The 13,930-nt window shown below is 41.4% G+C and overlaps 1 protein-coding gene across 2 annotated transcripts in view; it reads right to left on the reverse strand.

Moving 5' to 3' along the window:
* Positions 1 to 1,289: 1,289 nt before the first annotated feature.
* smpd3 (sphingomyelin phosphodiesterase 3) overlaps positions 1,290 to 13,930 on the reverse strand; it is a 119,762-nt gene continuing 107,121 nt past the window's right edge. The window contains exons 8-10 of one of the 2 annotated variants that reach the window (XM_049574430.1): positions 11,496 to 11,559; positions 8,069 to 8,237; positions 1,290 to 4,107 (exon numbers count right to left, since the gene is read on the reverse strand). In XM_049574430.1, the coding sequence (XP_049430387.1) occupies positions 4,006 to 4,107; positions 8,069 to 8,237; positions 11,496 to 11,559 (335 nt within the window). In that variant the 3' untranslated portion in view covers positions 1,290 to 4,005. Of the gene's footprint in view, positions 4,108 to 8,068; positions 11,730 to 13,930 lie in introns of those variants that run through there. The other variant, XM_049574432.1, reaches the window with a different exon arrangement.

Genomic DNA, 13,930 nt, shown 5'->3' on the forward strand with positions numbered 1-13,930 from the left:
TACTTTAAGCTAGCTCGGGCCATGTTAAAGTTAACAATATTTTAATGGAGCAAGGCAAGCTAATTGCTGGCGTGCTTGGTTGAAAAGGGGAAAAAAACAAAAAACAATGCTTTGAGATGTCTGTCAGAGATGGGAGGGGTATAATCACATTATCCCGTTTGAGCTATAACAGGTGGTGTGTTCCACATTTTATTTCCCAGTTGTGCTTGGAAAGAAGAATAGAGTACTGTAAACAAACTGTTACCATTGGAAATCGCTAGTTTCGGTTCAACACCAGAAGTTGCACCCGTAATTCACGCAAAATATCATGGGGGCTAGGAATAAGGTGGATAAACTTGTCCAACCAGCAGCAGAAGCAATGTGTCAGTAATGTCCTACATGGACAGGTAGACTGAATGTGGAGCACCTTTGTGCTATTTGTTTGAATTTGACTGCTGGACTGTTTGTGTTGTGCCTCAATCAGCCAGTGTATGTAATGTACAGAAATGTTAGCTGAAGCTGCCTAGCCAAATCTGTACAAAATATGACTTCTCTCAAAATCTCAGCCCCGGGTTCTTTCCATTCTTTTTTTTTTCTTCTGTTTTTCTCATCTTCATATTCTTCTGAGTTGGAGTCATAAAGCCTTAAGATAAATGCAAAGTTTTTTGTTTTGTTTTTGAAACTTTTAGGTGGATACGTCTGACTGCCCCAGTGCAAAATGACATTCACTTGTGTCTATGTAATTACTTTCCGTGCAATTGCTCCACCTCTAAATATTGTTTTGCTTTTAGTCTGAACACACCATAAAGGGATAGTTCAGAGGTTTTTGAAGTGGAGCAGTGTGAGGTACTTATCTATAGTCAGTATACAACATACAGTAGATGGTGGTTGGCGTGCTCCCTGTTTGGGGAAGAAGACGGGACTAGCACCTCAGAAGCTCAGCAGTGCATTACTATGAATGGGGGTGTTATATTTTCAGAGCTTTACCTTGCTGTCACACAGCACTTTCCATGGCACTACATTTTCTCAGCCGTAGAACTTCCATATTCCTACGCAAAAGTCTAACTGTTTCATATGCTAGCCCCTTTTACACTGGGTTTTCAAGGTATGAATTTTACGCCGTTATTCCGCCTCGCTGGTCTGTATAAACAGTGCAAACAGTGTTTTACTGAAAGCCCTAATCCACAGCAATGCACTGCTGAGCTTCTTCTCCAAACAGGGAGCACGCCAACCACCATCTACTGTATGTTGTATACTGACTATAGATAAGTACCTCATACAGCCTAACCTCAAAGACATCTGAACTATCCCTTTAAGGTGTGTTAAAAAAAAATCTTTTTTTTTTTTTGTTTGTTTAACGTTACTTTTTGGGGCTTTTCTAAGAGTACTTTTTGGGGCTTTTTTGCTGGTGGGGGGTGCCTTTGTGCAACTATCCCTTTAATTTGTATTCCTTTGTAGTCTTCCACTACTGTACTTATGTATTTCTGTAGGTTGTGTGTGTGTTTTCATTAGCATTTGCATAGCTTGAATTCTGCAAATCTGTTGCTGGGCTGTCTGAATCTTCTGGATTGTTACTTCACAATATGGCTGTCATCAGGGTGATCCATTGGACAACTGGCCTTGCTCAAACCAAAAATTGGGTTGCTCTATATATATATATATATATATATATATATATATACATACATACACACATATGTATATATATGCATATATATCATTAATATCAAGCTGAAATTCCTTGAAAGTCAATGACACAAGTTGAACCTTTGACCCCATCGTCACATTTGTCACTGATGTGGAGGACTCCAGGGATGAAACTGAGGCCGGAGAATGAGGTGGCAGCCTACACTGAGTTCAGGACACTCAAGGAGTATCCTTCTGAGGTCTATGGTGGTGGAAGGAGCATGCTAAAATGTTTCCTAACCTGGCAGTGATTGCACAGAATGTTTTCACCATTTGATCTTTTTTCTCTTTTTTGTAATTCAAGAACGGAGAACTCAGCTTAATGTGAGTGACTGTAGCCTGTGTGTGTTAAATCACAGGTGCGGGTCAGGTTGCAAGACTTTTATTAACGGGTGCGAGTGTGGCTTTGACTTAGACATAATGACAGGTAACGGGTTGGTTCTGGTACTGAGCTTTATGGGTATGGGCAGGTTTTGAAAAATGGACCCGTGCAGGACTCTGGTCACCGAAGGGTGTTGTGCAAAGTACAACAGATGTAAACAGTTGCAGGGCTGGAAATTAGCAGCAGCCATCAGCAAAATGCTGGTAAAATATGCAAGTGGCTGCTATATTTTCTTCACTCACCAGCCAAAAAGACAAATATAATCTATTGAGTGGCTGGTAGATTTGGAATCCACCAACCCCACTGGCAGGTGTACAAAAAATTTACATTTTACGTTCGATTACGTTTGTTCTAGTATTACAGATGTTTTTACCCAAAAACAAGCATTGACCAACTGTTAATGAGGTCACTGGATGTTCTTTTGTCTGATGATTTCTCACTTGACATTGTTGCCTTCTCCATCCTCTCTTTCCAACCTGTAGAATATGACATGCCCACTGATGTCATCACAATTCACACTTCAGGTCAAGAAAAACCTGCTATTTGTTGGTTAAAGCTAAGAACCAACTTTTCAGGTTCTGGACCAATATAACTTTGATTAAAGTGCTCTGAACGGTTCAAAATTAGAAGTGGGAACCTGAACAGAACCAGTTTCACATCGGTGGAAAAGGGGTTAAAGATAGCCAAGTCACATGTTTTCATTTGCAATGACCATATTTGCAATATGGTCATTTAAAATCCCCCTGTACATGATGAGTATGGTTGTGTGCCTGCTTTATGTGTCTGTGCATACCTTCATGTGTGTTCAGTGTCACAGTGTCACATGCACAAATGTCACACTGGTGTACAGGAAGTGTGTGTTTTGGGGCAAAATGCTTCTTGACTCATCAAGCAGCCAGACTTAAGCAAGCAAGTGTATCAAGATGCTGTATTAATGTTGTAAACTGATACCGATTTCCATCATGCATTCCCAGTATTCCACCAATAATGTCAAGTCTAATTTTCACCAGTCATGGCTGGAAAACATGCTGTAAACATCGCAATGCATCTAACAGATCACTTTTCCCCCTCCAGTTTCATGTCCCTTTATATATCTTTTTAGAAACATACCATATAGTATTAAACAGGCTTGTAAAAAATGGTGTGGTAACCATAGAAATTGTATCATATAATTTTTTTCCTTTTAGAAAGACTAGTTCTGTTTTTTTAGAAAAGAAAGACACTTGTTGAGGTTCCTGGGACTGACGTGGGAGTAGCAAGGTGAATGACTGACAGCAGAACTGACCAATAGCCATTCAGGGACGAGCGCGACACGAGAACACACATGGTCAGTGTAAAGGCCAGTCAGTAGTTGTACACTTCACTCTCATCACCTAAATGATGTTTTTCATTTTATACACAGTCACTAAAAGAAATCCAACTGTCCCTGAAGGTAGAATCATGAAAAATAATACTTAGACTTCAGCTAAAACAGATCCAATAAAAGAAGTGTGTGGCTACATAAAACAACTGCCTGTAAATAAAACCCTCTGCACTCAGATCAGCAGGGAGTTATGGAGAAGAGTAGAGAGGCCAAGCAATATTTAACAGTCAAAATGTCCATCCAAAGTATTTGTGTGTTAGGTGCTGTACTCAGTATGTGTGGGGGTGGTTTACCCAGGAAGATGAATGTCTTTCTGGCTTTCCAAACTGAATTCCCCTGCTTATCTCCCCCCTCCAGAGTCTTTCTCTTTCAGACTTCTCCTCTGCTGCCGCTCTCCTCTACCTTCTTTATATCCACTCATCCACTGAGCATTCATCCAGTCATTCATTCTTCTCTCCCTTTAATCAGTTAAACTGCATTTTATCTCTATCAGGCAGCTCCATATCTGTAAACTGTTAATCTCCTCTTCTCTTCTCTTCCTGGTCATCTGTCACTCTTCCATGGCAGTATTTTCAAAAAGTTCAGGGGGCTCACTCTAAGGCTCCTCTTCCCCGGTGGAAACAGCCAATCGCATGGCCACAGACAGGTGGTCGGTGAGGCCAGCCAACTGGGTGATGAAGCTGAACTCCTCGATTTCCTGCAGGAGGAGGAGAAGAGAATGACATCAAGCCATAATGAGCTCACCTTTTTATTTTTCACAACTTTAAAGCTGCCCTTATTTATGTTTTGGCCACTTGAAGGCAACAGCTCAAATATCAGCATATAAAGCTATAGTGAAGGTGTTAGCAAACAGTCATCTATTTACTCATCCAGCAGAAACACATTAGCATTTGTTTTCTGTCATATCTCTGGTCACTCTACTTTCTCAAAGTGTTTGAGACCATAAATGAAGAGATTTTGAGCTTTTGATTAGCTAACAATGATTAGTAAAGGCTGATTTATACTTGTGCATCAGCTGTATGCAGAGCCCACGCCATTGTGAGCATTTATACTTGTGTGGTGGTGTCAGTGTCATTCTGCAGTTATACCTTCACAACACTAGAAGGCTGTGGGGTTTCTATGAAGTGCTATAAAGTTTAGTTAATTCAAAACAAACCCAAAACACACATTAAACATGGCTTAATAGAGACAATTTAAAACACAAGAACACAAATCGGCATCATTATAGCTCACAGCATTCACAGACAAAACACTTTGCAGGGAAAATGTGTCCACCAAAGACAACATGCTAACGTTATTAGCACAAGCCTATGGCATTTTACATTTTATAAATTTAGCTAGCTATAAGAGTTTTTGCTGTATTCATATAAAGCCAAGAACAACAGCAACATTTAACAAAGGTAAAGTTACAAAATTGGCCGCATCACAACTCACAAGATTCACAGACAAACCAACTTTCTTATACTAAACATATTTCCAAACAAATACAACATGCTAATATTTTTTTAGCACAAGCCTATGGCACTTTACATTGTATAATTTAGCCTTGGGACTAGCAGAGATTTCCACTACTGATATGAAGCTAGGATAAATCACACACAAGACTTAAAATGCTATTATGTGGGGGCTTTATTGTCTTCACAACCTATTGTTTCTTATCTGTGAAATCAAAAAATAAAAGCCTCATTTCCACTGAAGGAATGGTTTTCAGCTTAAAAAAAGGCAGGAGGTCTGCGTTGCTGCAACGGTGGTGTGCGTCAGGCTGTGGCATAGAGAGAAAGATGGCTGCAGCAGGAGGCTCAGGTGTACTCCTGACACTTTTAGCTAACTGCCTTCTTTTAAAGTTTTTAGATGCAGGGCCTAAATTTGTCGACACAGGGCCTTATTTTGTAATGGAAAATTAGGGTATTTAAACATATTCAACGTATAATGTGTTGTATAAGATTACTTGTTTTGATGAAACTGAACTTCTAACCTAATGATGTGTGTTGCTCATTTAACCCTTACTGTGACAGCAGTGAGAGACACCAAGGTCATGAGCCAGGGAGGCTCAGACACCAAGATTATGAGCCAGGGAGGACAACAAGTGTCCTTGTTAGTCTCAAGAGATGTTGTGTTTTAGGAATGTCAAGGCACCACATATTTTGACTGTTGATGTGCATGTGTTATGGGAACTATAAAGATAGCAGGGTGAGAGGACTTGCTAGGCATTCACTGACTAACTGTTCATGCGGTTGTATGTGTGAGTGTCTCCATTCATGAATGCTTATTAAAACTCAAGAAAGACAGCCGACGTGTGAAGACTTTTCTTTAAACTGTTCATTAAATAGTAGTTTTGCCACAACAAGCCCTAAATGGTTATTTCGTAGAATCTGTAGCTACTATTACCAACAGTTTTCCCTTACACCAGCAGTACAGTGTCACCACCAAATCCTGCTGCGCCCATCTTCAATTTAGAAAGAGTGTCTGAAAGTCAAGTAGTGAAGGTGATTGACTCACTCAAACCCACATGGTCAAAGGATGTATATGAGATGGACTCTGCTCAAGGATCTTGCCTGTTTATTGACGAAACCTATTACACACATTGTTAACATTTCATTTACTCAGGGCCAGGGGAGTTTCCCTGAATACTGGAAACCTGCAGCTGTTGTTCCCATTTTTAAGAATGCTGACCCTCACTCTGTATCAAATTATAGACTAATTAGCATACTTCCTGTAATGTCCAAGGTTATTGAAAAATTGGCGGCAGAACAACTAATTGACCTATGACGTGTATTTCTTTTACTGTAATTTGTTGTTTTTTTTACCAGGTCACTTAGCCGTGTTCCTTCTGGCAGGGGGACTGCCAATGGAAATTAGCCTTTTGGCTACAATTGGGTGCATTTACATTTTATTTTTAAAATGTTCATTAATGTACATTGTCCCTCTATAACAGATAAAGATAAATTAAATTAAATTAAATTAAATTAAATTAAATTAAATTAGGTTATGCCGCCGATTAAACGCAGAAATCCCGCTTCATTGTGTGCTCATGAATCACCCTTTAAACCTGTCAACAACTCTAATGGAGAAATGCAGGTTTGGATGTGTGTAGAAATTATTTGTGGCTGTAGAGAAAACTTATGCCTGAATTAAATTTTCATACAACCCGTTACCTTGATATCTGACACCTGTATAAGTCTAAATGAATTAGTTTAAAGAGAATAAAAAAACATTTTGACTTAGAGAAATGACTAAAAGTTGACTACAATTTGTCAATTGTAGTTAACTAAAACTATGACTAAAATGTGATTATAACTTACATGCATTTTCATGTAAAGACTAAGACTAAATCTGAAATAGCTGCCAAAATTCACACTGTTAATCAGGTGACAAAATTACATTTAGTCTTTGCAGAGTGCCCTCAGCTGAATTAACAGATGGCCAATTCATGGGTAAAGAAATGGGATTTGAGGTTTGTTCTTGAGGAGGCAAAAAAAAACCAAACTATATATTGATTTGTATTGAGTGATTATTTTCACTTGCCAATCAGTGTCAAGTGATCAGTCCAAGTGTTACAGTAACTCCATTCTAACACAAGGTGGCATAAGGTGGCTGTAGTTTGACAGACAGAGCAAGTCAGAGAGAGGACAGGAGACAGACAGGCTCTATGGAAATGATGTGATTTGGTTTTCCAATCCTCTCCAATCCCTCACACAGACAAGCACCCATGACGGTGCTGCCCTCATCCACCCCCCTGCAGTGTAGCTGTGTTTTATTATTCTCCTCTCTAACTGTAATATCTTTAAATCTTTTTATTCGTTTAATAAGTAAAACATTCTTCTGTTGTATGAGATCACTTCACTGGTGTGCAGTCATGTTTGACATGGCTCAGGAAAATGAACGCTGACAAGTGTCCTGTCATCACAAAATTAACCGGGGCGGAATAAGGCAGATCACTGCCTTGCTAATACATATATGATGGTAAAATGGGAAATCTGATTCCAAACCAGTGTTAGGATCCCTTGTCTGCTGCTCCTGACTTGTCGCACACTATGCGCCTCATACTACAAAATAGCTTCAAATTCCCAGTCTGGTCTCTTTGATGTGTATCTAAGGTTTTATATTCATTTTGTCCACAAAGGAGGTCTTCCAACCCCTAGCTAGCTACTGCACAGAATGCAACCAATGTGCCATGTTTGATTTCAAAATCCATTTTGCTGTCTTCATGTTTCTGCCACATACTGTAGTACATGCATGGTAAGATTTTCACCAACTAACTGGAGTAGCCCTGCTGAAATTTTTGACATACATTGCCACTGGAGATACAGGCTATTTCAATACACTAATATCAAATAGAGCAGTTGTTTTTTGGTTTAGAATAGCGGTTCCAATCCAAAGGGGGTAATGAGAACAATCTGAAGGGTTGTGAGATGATGTATAAGATGACAGATAAAAAAACATGCCTGGTATTGTGCTTATTTTTTCAGGCATTGCTAATAAGGAACTATTCTTTACTTATCAGAGGGGGAGGGTAGCTGGTGTGTGATTTAAAGTTCTTTAAAGCTTCTCAAGGGAAACAAAAGGGAAAAACTGAATGATTAAAGGTTAAATAAATTTTACATATTTGGTCTTAATGTTTTTATTTAATTTTCCCATCATCCTTCACCAAAACATACCAGTTTCCAGTCTTGCTGCAGGCCCTCGTCGCTGTAGAGCATGTAGTCAATCCGGCGTCCGTTGCCCTTCAGTGGGATCTTCCTCCCCTTCTGACTGCTGGCAGGACACTGGCTCTTACTGGGAGGAAACACCAGGTACTCCTTTCTCCCCTCCTCGTTCTCCATCACTCTGACAGACACAAACAGGAATGGGAAGGGATCAGAAAACTGATGTTTTGACAAAGGATGTAGCCCTGGAATTGCACTGCAGTCAAAAAACAGCTAGTAATAAAACAACAAGCGTTCAAAGGCAGTCAGATATATACTGTGACCATCTGTGGTAAAAAGAAGAGACCAGAAATAGTGGAGTGGAGTGCTTATGTCAAAGGTCAGCTATCGGCCAGGATGTAGAGTTGCAATGTTACATTCTTGTGGCATCCACAAACATCTTTTGCAAACTAGTGGAAGGCACTGTCAGTATAATCAATACACATTCACTTCTGGTAGAATGCAGCTCCTGTAATACAGCATATACAGCATGTCAGAAATGGTTAGGCAATTCTGCAGCTTCTGAGTGACATCTCATTTCTGTCAAAGATATTACAATCTGTTAATATCATTACAATAATAAACAATAATAATAACATGAGCCTGAGTCTCCAGAGGGTCCCCTTGCTGTGGAAGACATCCTGCCTCGTTCCTGTGCCAAAGACGTCGCGTCCCAGTGGCTCCAAGGACTACAGACCCGTGGCATTGACCTCCCACATCATGAAGACCCTGGAGAGACTCGTCTTGGAGCAGCTCCGGCCCATGGTCAAGCCACTTTTGGACCCCCTCCAGTTCGCCTATCAGCCCCGACTTGGAGTTGAGGACGCCATCATCTACCTGCTCAACCGTGTCTACACCCATTTGGATAAGCCGGCGAGCGCTGTGAGGGTCATGTTTTTTGACTTCTCTAGTGTGTTCAACACCATACGTCCAGCTCTACTGGGTGACAAGCTGACAGCAATGCAGGTGGATGCCCCCCTGGTGTCCTGGATTGTAGACTACTTGACTGGCAGACCACAGTATGTGCGCTTGCAACACTGTGTGTCAGACAGAGTGGTCAGCAATACTGGGGCCCGCAGGGGACTGTCCTCTCTCCCTTCCTCTTCACCCTCTACACCACGGACTTCAGCTATCGCACTGAGACCTGCCATCTTCAGAAGTTTTCTGATGACTCTGCTATAGTTGGATGTATCACCAAGGGTGATGAGGATGAGTACAGGGCTGTTGTGGATAACTTTGTCACATGGTGTGAGCAGAACCATCTGCAGCTCAACGTGGCAAAGACAAAGGAACTGGCGGTGGATCTGAGGAGGACCAAGACACCGGTGATCTCTGTTTCCATCCAGGGGGTCAGTGTGGACATTGTGGAGAGCTATAAGTACCTGGGGGTACACATTGACAATAAACTGGACTGGGTCAAGAACACTAATGCTCTCTACAGGAAGGGCCAGAGCCATCTCTATTTTCTGAGGCGACTGAGGTCCTTCAACATCTGCCGGACTATGCTCAGGATTTTCTATGAGTCTGTGGTGGCCAGTGCTATCCTCTATGCTGTTGTGTGCTGGGGCAGCAGGCTGAGGGTGGCGGACGCCAACAGACTCAACAAACTGATCCGCAAGGCCAGTGACGTCGTGGGAATGGAGTGTGACTCTCTGATGGTGGTGTCAGAGAGGAGGATGCTGTCTAAGCTACGAACTATCTTGGACAATGTCTCACACCCACTCCACCATGTGCTGGTCAGGCACAAGAGTACTTTCAGTGGGAGACTCATACCACCAAGATGTACCACTGAGCGCCACAGGAAATCATTCCTGCCTGTGGCCATCAAACTGTACAACTCCTCCCTCTGAGTGGCCCTGTGACTATTTCACACACTGCAATAATTTAATCTAACTTGTGCAATAACCCCATTCACCCTGACTGTATATATTTTGTTTGTGTAAATAATCTTGTTCAGTTTACAATATATATATATGTATATATATATATTTATTTAAGTTTATGTTTGTTAATAATTCCTGTTTATTTAACTCTATATTTGTTAATACTAATGTTTAAATTTCTTATATTTTCACGTATCTTTCCTCTCTTGCAAGGAGCAACTGTAACATAAACAATTTCCCCTCGGGGATCAATAAAGTATTTCTGATTCTTTCATTCATTCATCTTCTAACCGCTTCATCCTCTTGAGGGTCGCGGGGGGGCTGGAGCCTATCCCAGCTGACATCGGGCGAGAGGCAGGGTACACCCTGGACAGGTCGCCAGACTATTGCAGGGCTGACACATAGAGACAAACAACCATTCACGCTCACATTCACACCTATGGACAATTTAGAGTTACCAATTAACCTAGTCCCCAATCTGCATGTCTTTGGACTGTGGGAGGAAGCCGGAGTGCCCGGAGAGAACCCATGCAAACTCCGCACAGAAGGGCTCCCACACCCGGGATCGAACCAGCAACCCTCTTGCTGTGAGGCGAGAGTGCTAACCACCACACCACCGTGCCACCATTTCTGATTCTGATTCTGATAATTGAGTTAGAGATGCTACTGTTGATGTTAAGTTAGAGAATGAATGAGGGACCCACTCTAAATCTAAATATTAGGGTTAAGACATTTGAATTAGATAAGGGTTGGTCTAAAGCCTCCTACAGACTGTGAGATTGTAGCAATCTTATAAGTTTAGTGCAGCTACACTATGCGACATGGATCTAATACACTTGGGTATGACATCAAGTTTGATGTATGCAGACTGTATGACGACAGCGCCTACTGAATTCCATGCCAGGACGTACGTCCATGATCATCAATATGCAAGAACAGAACGTCATTGTTGTGCATCATCCATGTACACTGCTGTAGTGGTAAGAGAAAAATAAAAACAAACATGAATGAAGCCCTTGCTATCGTGGCATTTATGTGTTGAAAAAGTCTGAAGAGGAAAAGGGGGAGGAGAATGTGGACGCGGTCGTGGTTGTGCAACAAGAGCTCAAAGTATGTATTTATTAGCATGTACTAGCATTTCGCGTTATCATGATAATCAGTGCGTCATTTCATGCTGCATTTCTATTGGTCAGTAGACATAGATTGTCACCATGAGATGGTCATTACAAATTTTCGGCACTGTCAGAATTTTATCCCAGGCTGTCTTTGATTGCAAAACCATGACAACAGCCATCCTTAAACCTCTCTCACTGTGCGATGTAGGACCACTGTTTTAGAGCCACGACCAAAGATATCGCCACATTTCTTTGACGTTGGTCATCTTTTGTCTGGGACAGCCCAATATAAACAGTGTATACTGGGATTAAAGCACGTAGTGGTTGAATGTGAATGAGTGTAAGTCAGTGCATGTCAATGGTATTCTAAGTGAAGAAAACAAGTTAGTGTATGTGACTTACTTCTGTAAACTTTCAGGTGAACTGACCTCGTCGTCATAAAGGCCACTGGGATCCAGTAAAGTACCTGTTGAATGACACATTAAAATGCATCACAGTGCAGACAAACTCATGTTTCTTATCATTTTCACCGATTAGTCTCTGGCTCCACTTCTTTGTCATCGCCTTTGGTCGTAATTTGCTGTGCTACTTCCATGATCTCCGGTGGTGCTGCTCCATGTCATCCGTATCTGTAAGCTTTTAGAAAAGGTGCATAAATAGTCCAAGCGGAAGGCTCGGTTCATCTCTGTATTTGACATTGAGCATAAATGAGCCCTTTCAATCAAGAGTCATTCTTACAGTCCTACACAGGTCCATTTTTAAAAATCCACGTCTGCCACACCTGAAGCTCACTACCAGAACTGACCCTTTACCCTTCATTATGTCTAAGTCAAAGCCATACCCACCTGCACCTGTTAATAAAAGTCCCAAGCCCCGACCTGCATCTGTGATTAAACACACAGGCTATAGTCACTCACATTAAGCTGGATTCTCAGTTTTTGAATTACAAATCCAGCAGAGGAAAAGTCTGTTTCACTGGCTGCACTCGATGCCAGGATGGCAAAAACATTTTGCACATTTACTGCCAGGTTAGGAAACATTTTAGCATGCTCCTTCCACCGCATCAAACCTAAATAGGATCCTCCTTGGGTGTCTTGAACTCAATGTAGGCTGCCACCTCATCCTCGGGCTGAAAAATTTAATAGCTGAAGTCCTCCATGTCGGTGATGAATGTGACGATGGAGTCAAAGGTTCAACTTGTTTCATTGACTTTCAAAATAAAAGGAATTGCGGCTTGATAATAGTGTACCCAACCCAGTGCTGGATTCTTATACCTCCTCTCATTTTACAGGACTAATACAGGTTGAATGAAGAACCAACTATATCTAACTAGTGTCAAGTGAGAACTTTCTTGAGTTCAGTGAAGGACACCCAAAGATAGAAGTGCTCTTCTGTCAGGCTGAGGGCTCATTTATGCTCGACGTTAGATAAAGAGACAGACAGAGCCTTCTGTCTGTACTCTGAGTTGATAATATAGTGAAAAGAATTCACCAGCCACATGTTGGGATGGATTTAATGGCCTCACAGACCACTGCCTGCTAAATGCTGCCTCTGTTAAAAGGTATAATATTATGTCCTCCTCCACCTTCACCTCATTTGTTGTTCCGGAAAACTTTTGAGTCCACCCTCTGATGCCATCTATTGGCTGTATCTCTACCATCATAAAGGAAGTATGGAAGGATGAGGGCAGTGACATCTACGTTTCAAACAGATCTATGGGAGTATTAATGAGCATTGAAAGTGGTGGGTGGGTCTTAATGTGACTATCCAACAATCATTAAAGATCTCTGCAGTGATTGGCCAGGTGAGTAAGTATAAAAATGGTCAGTGTTCACACTTCACCCATTGTCTGTTTTCACCACTGAAAAACACCCAACTTCTGAGCCATACTTTCACAGATGAGATGGGAGGCATGTGGGTCATCTTTTGAGCAATTGTTGGTACTAATATTCAGATAGATAACCTTATACTTCATCTCCATTACTTGTTTTTTTTACTTGCAGCAACACACCTGCTAATATAGCTATAGCTGTTTTACATTTCTGTACATTTAGTGATCTATCTTGTATGCTTTATGCTTTCCTCCTCCTCACTGTGACGACCAGCTTTGTCTTGAGGACAGCTGATCTAAAAGTGCAGCTTAGCTTTTTTTTAGTGTGGCAAAGGAGGCATGCGCACACTTTGTGGTAAGAGCATATACTGTACTGTATCTCTGTCTTAATGGTCCTCAGAACACAACTGTTAGCCAGTGAAATATAACAGCCAGAGAGAGATGGGCACTCAGAGATCCTTTTGACAAAGAGGATGTGAGGCTGTGGGCAGGATGTGTGTAAAATGCTCCATTTCAAGGAAGCAGCTCTTTGAAGTTACTGCAGCCAATTCACAATTGTTGGGAGCTCTTCTCTGGAAGAGTATAGGTATACATGAGATTCCACTTCCACCATCACCGACAAGCTGTAGCACATGTGTAGGCAAGAAGATAAATATTTCACACCAGCCACAGTTACTGCACTTGTTGGGTTTTTGGTTTGTGGTTGACATGTTTAATCTGCCATCAAACATGAACTCGAATGCATCACCAAAAGAGCTGTGTCAGTTATCAATGGGAGAGATGATCAATGGTGAGAGATTTTGACTGAGACCTTTAATTTTCACAGCTTCAAAGGTGCGATTTTACTTCCATCTCGCTGCTTTTTAACTATCAAGTGGTTCCAGGCTACCCATAATTCCCACATGATTAAAATACAGCACAGGCCCTCAAGGTTGTCTGTGTGTTGGGCTGGCTGGGTGGTCAGCATTAGAAGATTCCCGGAGCTCTCAGAGTTCAGCAAATATCA

Source organism: Epinephelus fuscoguttatus, linkage group LG4, assembly GCF_011397635.1.
Source record: "Epinephelus fuscoguttatus linkage group LG4, E.fuscoguttatus.final_Chr_v1".
Lineage (NCBI taxonomy): Eukaryota > Metazoa > Chordata > Actinopteri > Perciformes > Serranidae > Epinephelus > Epinephelus fuscoguttatus.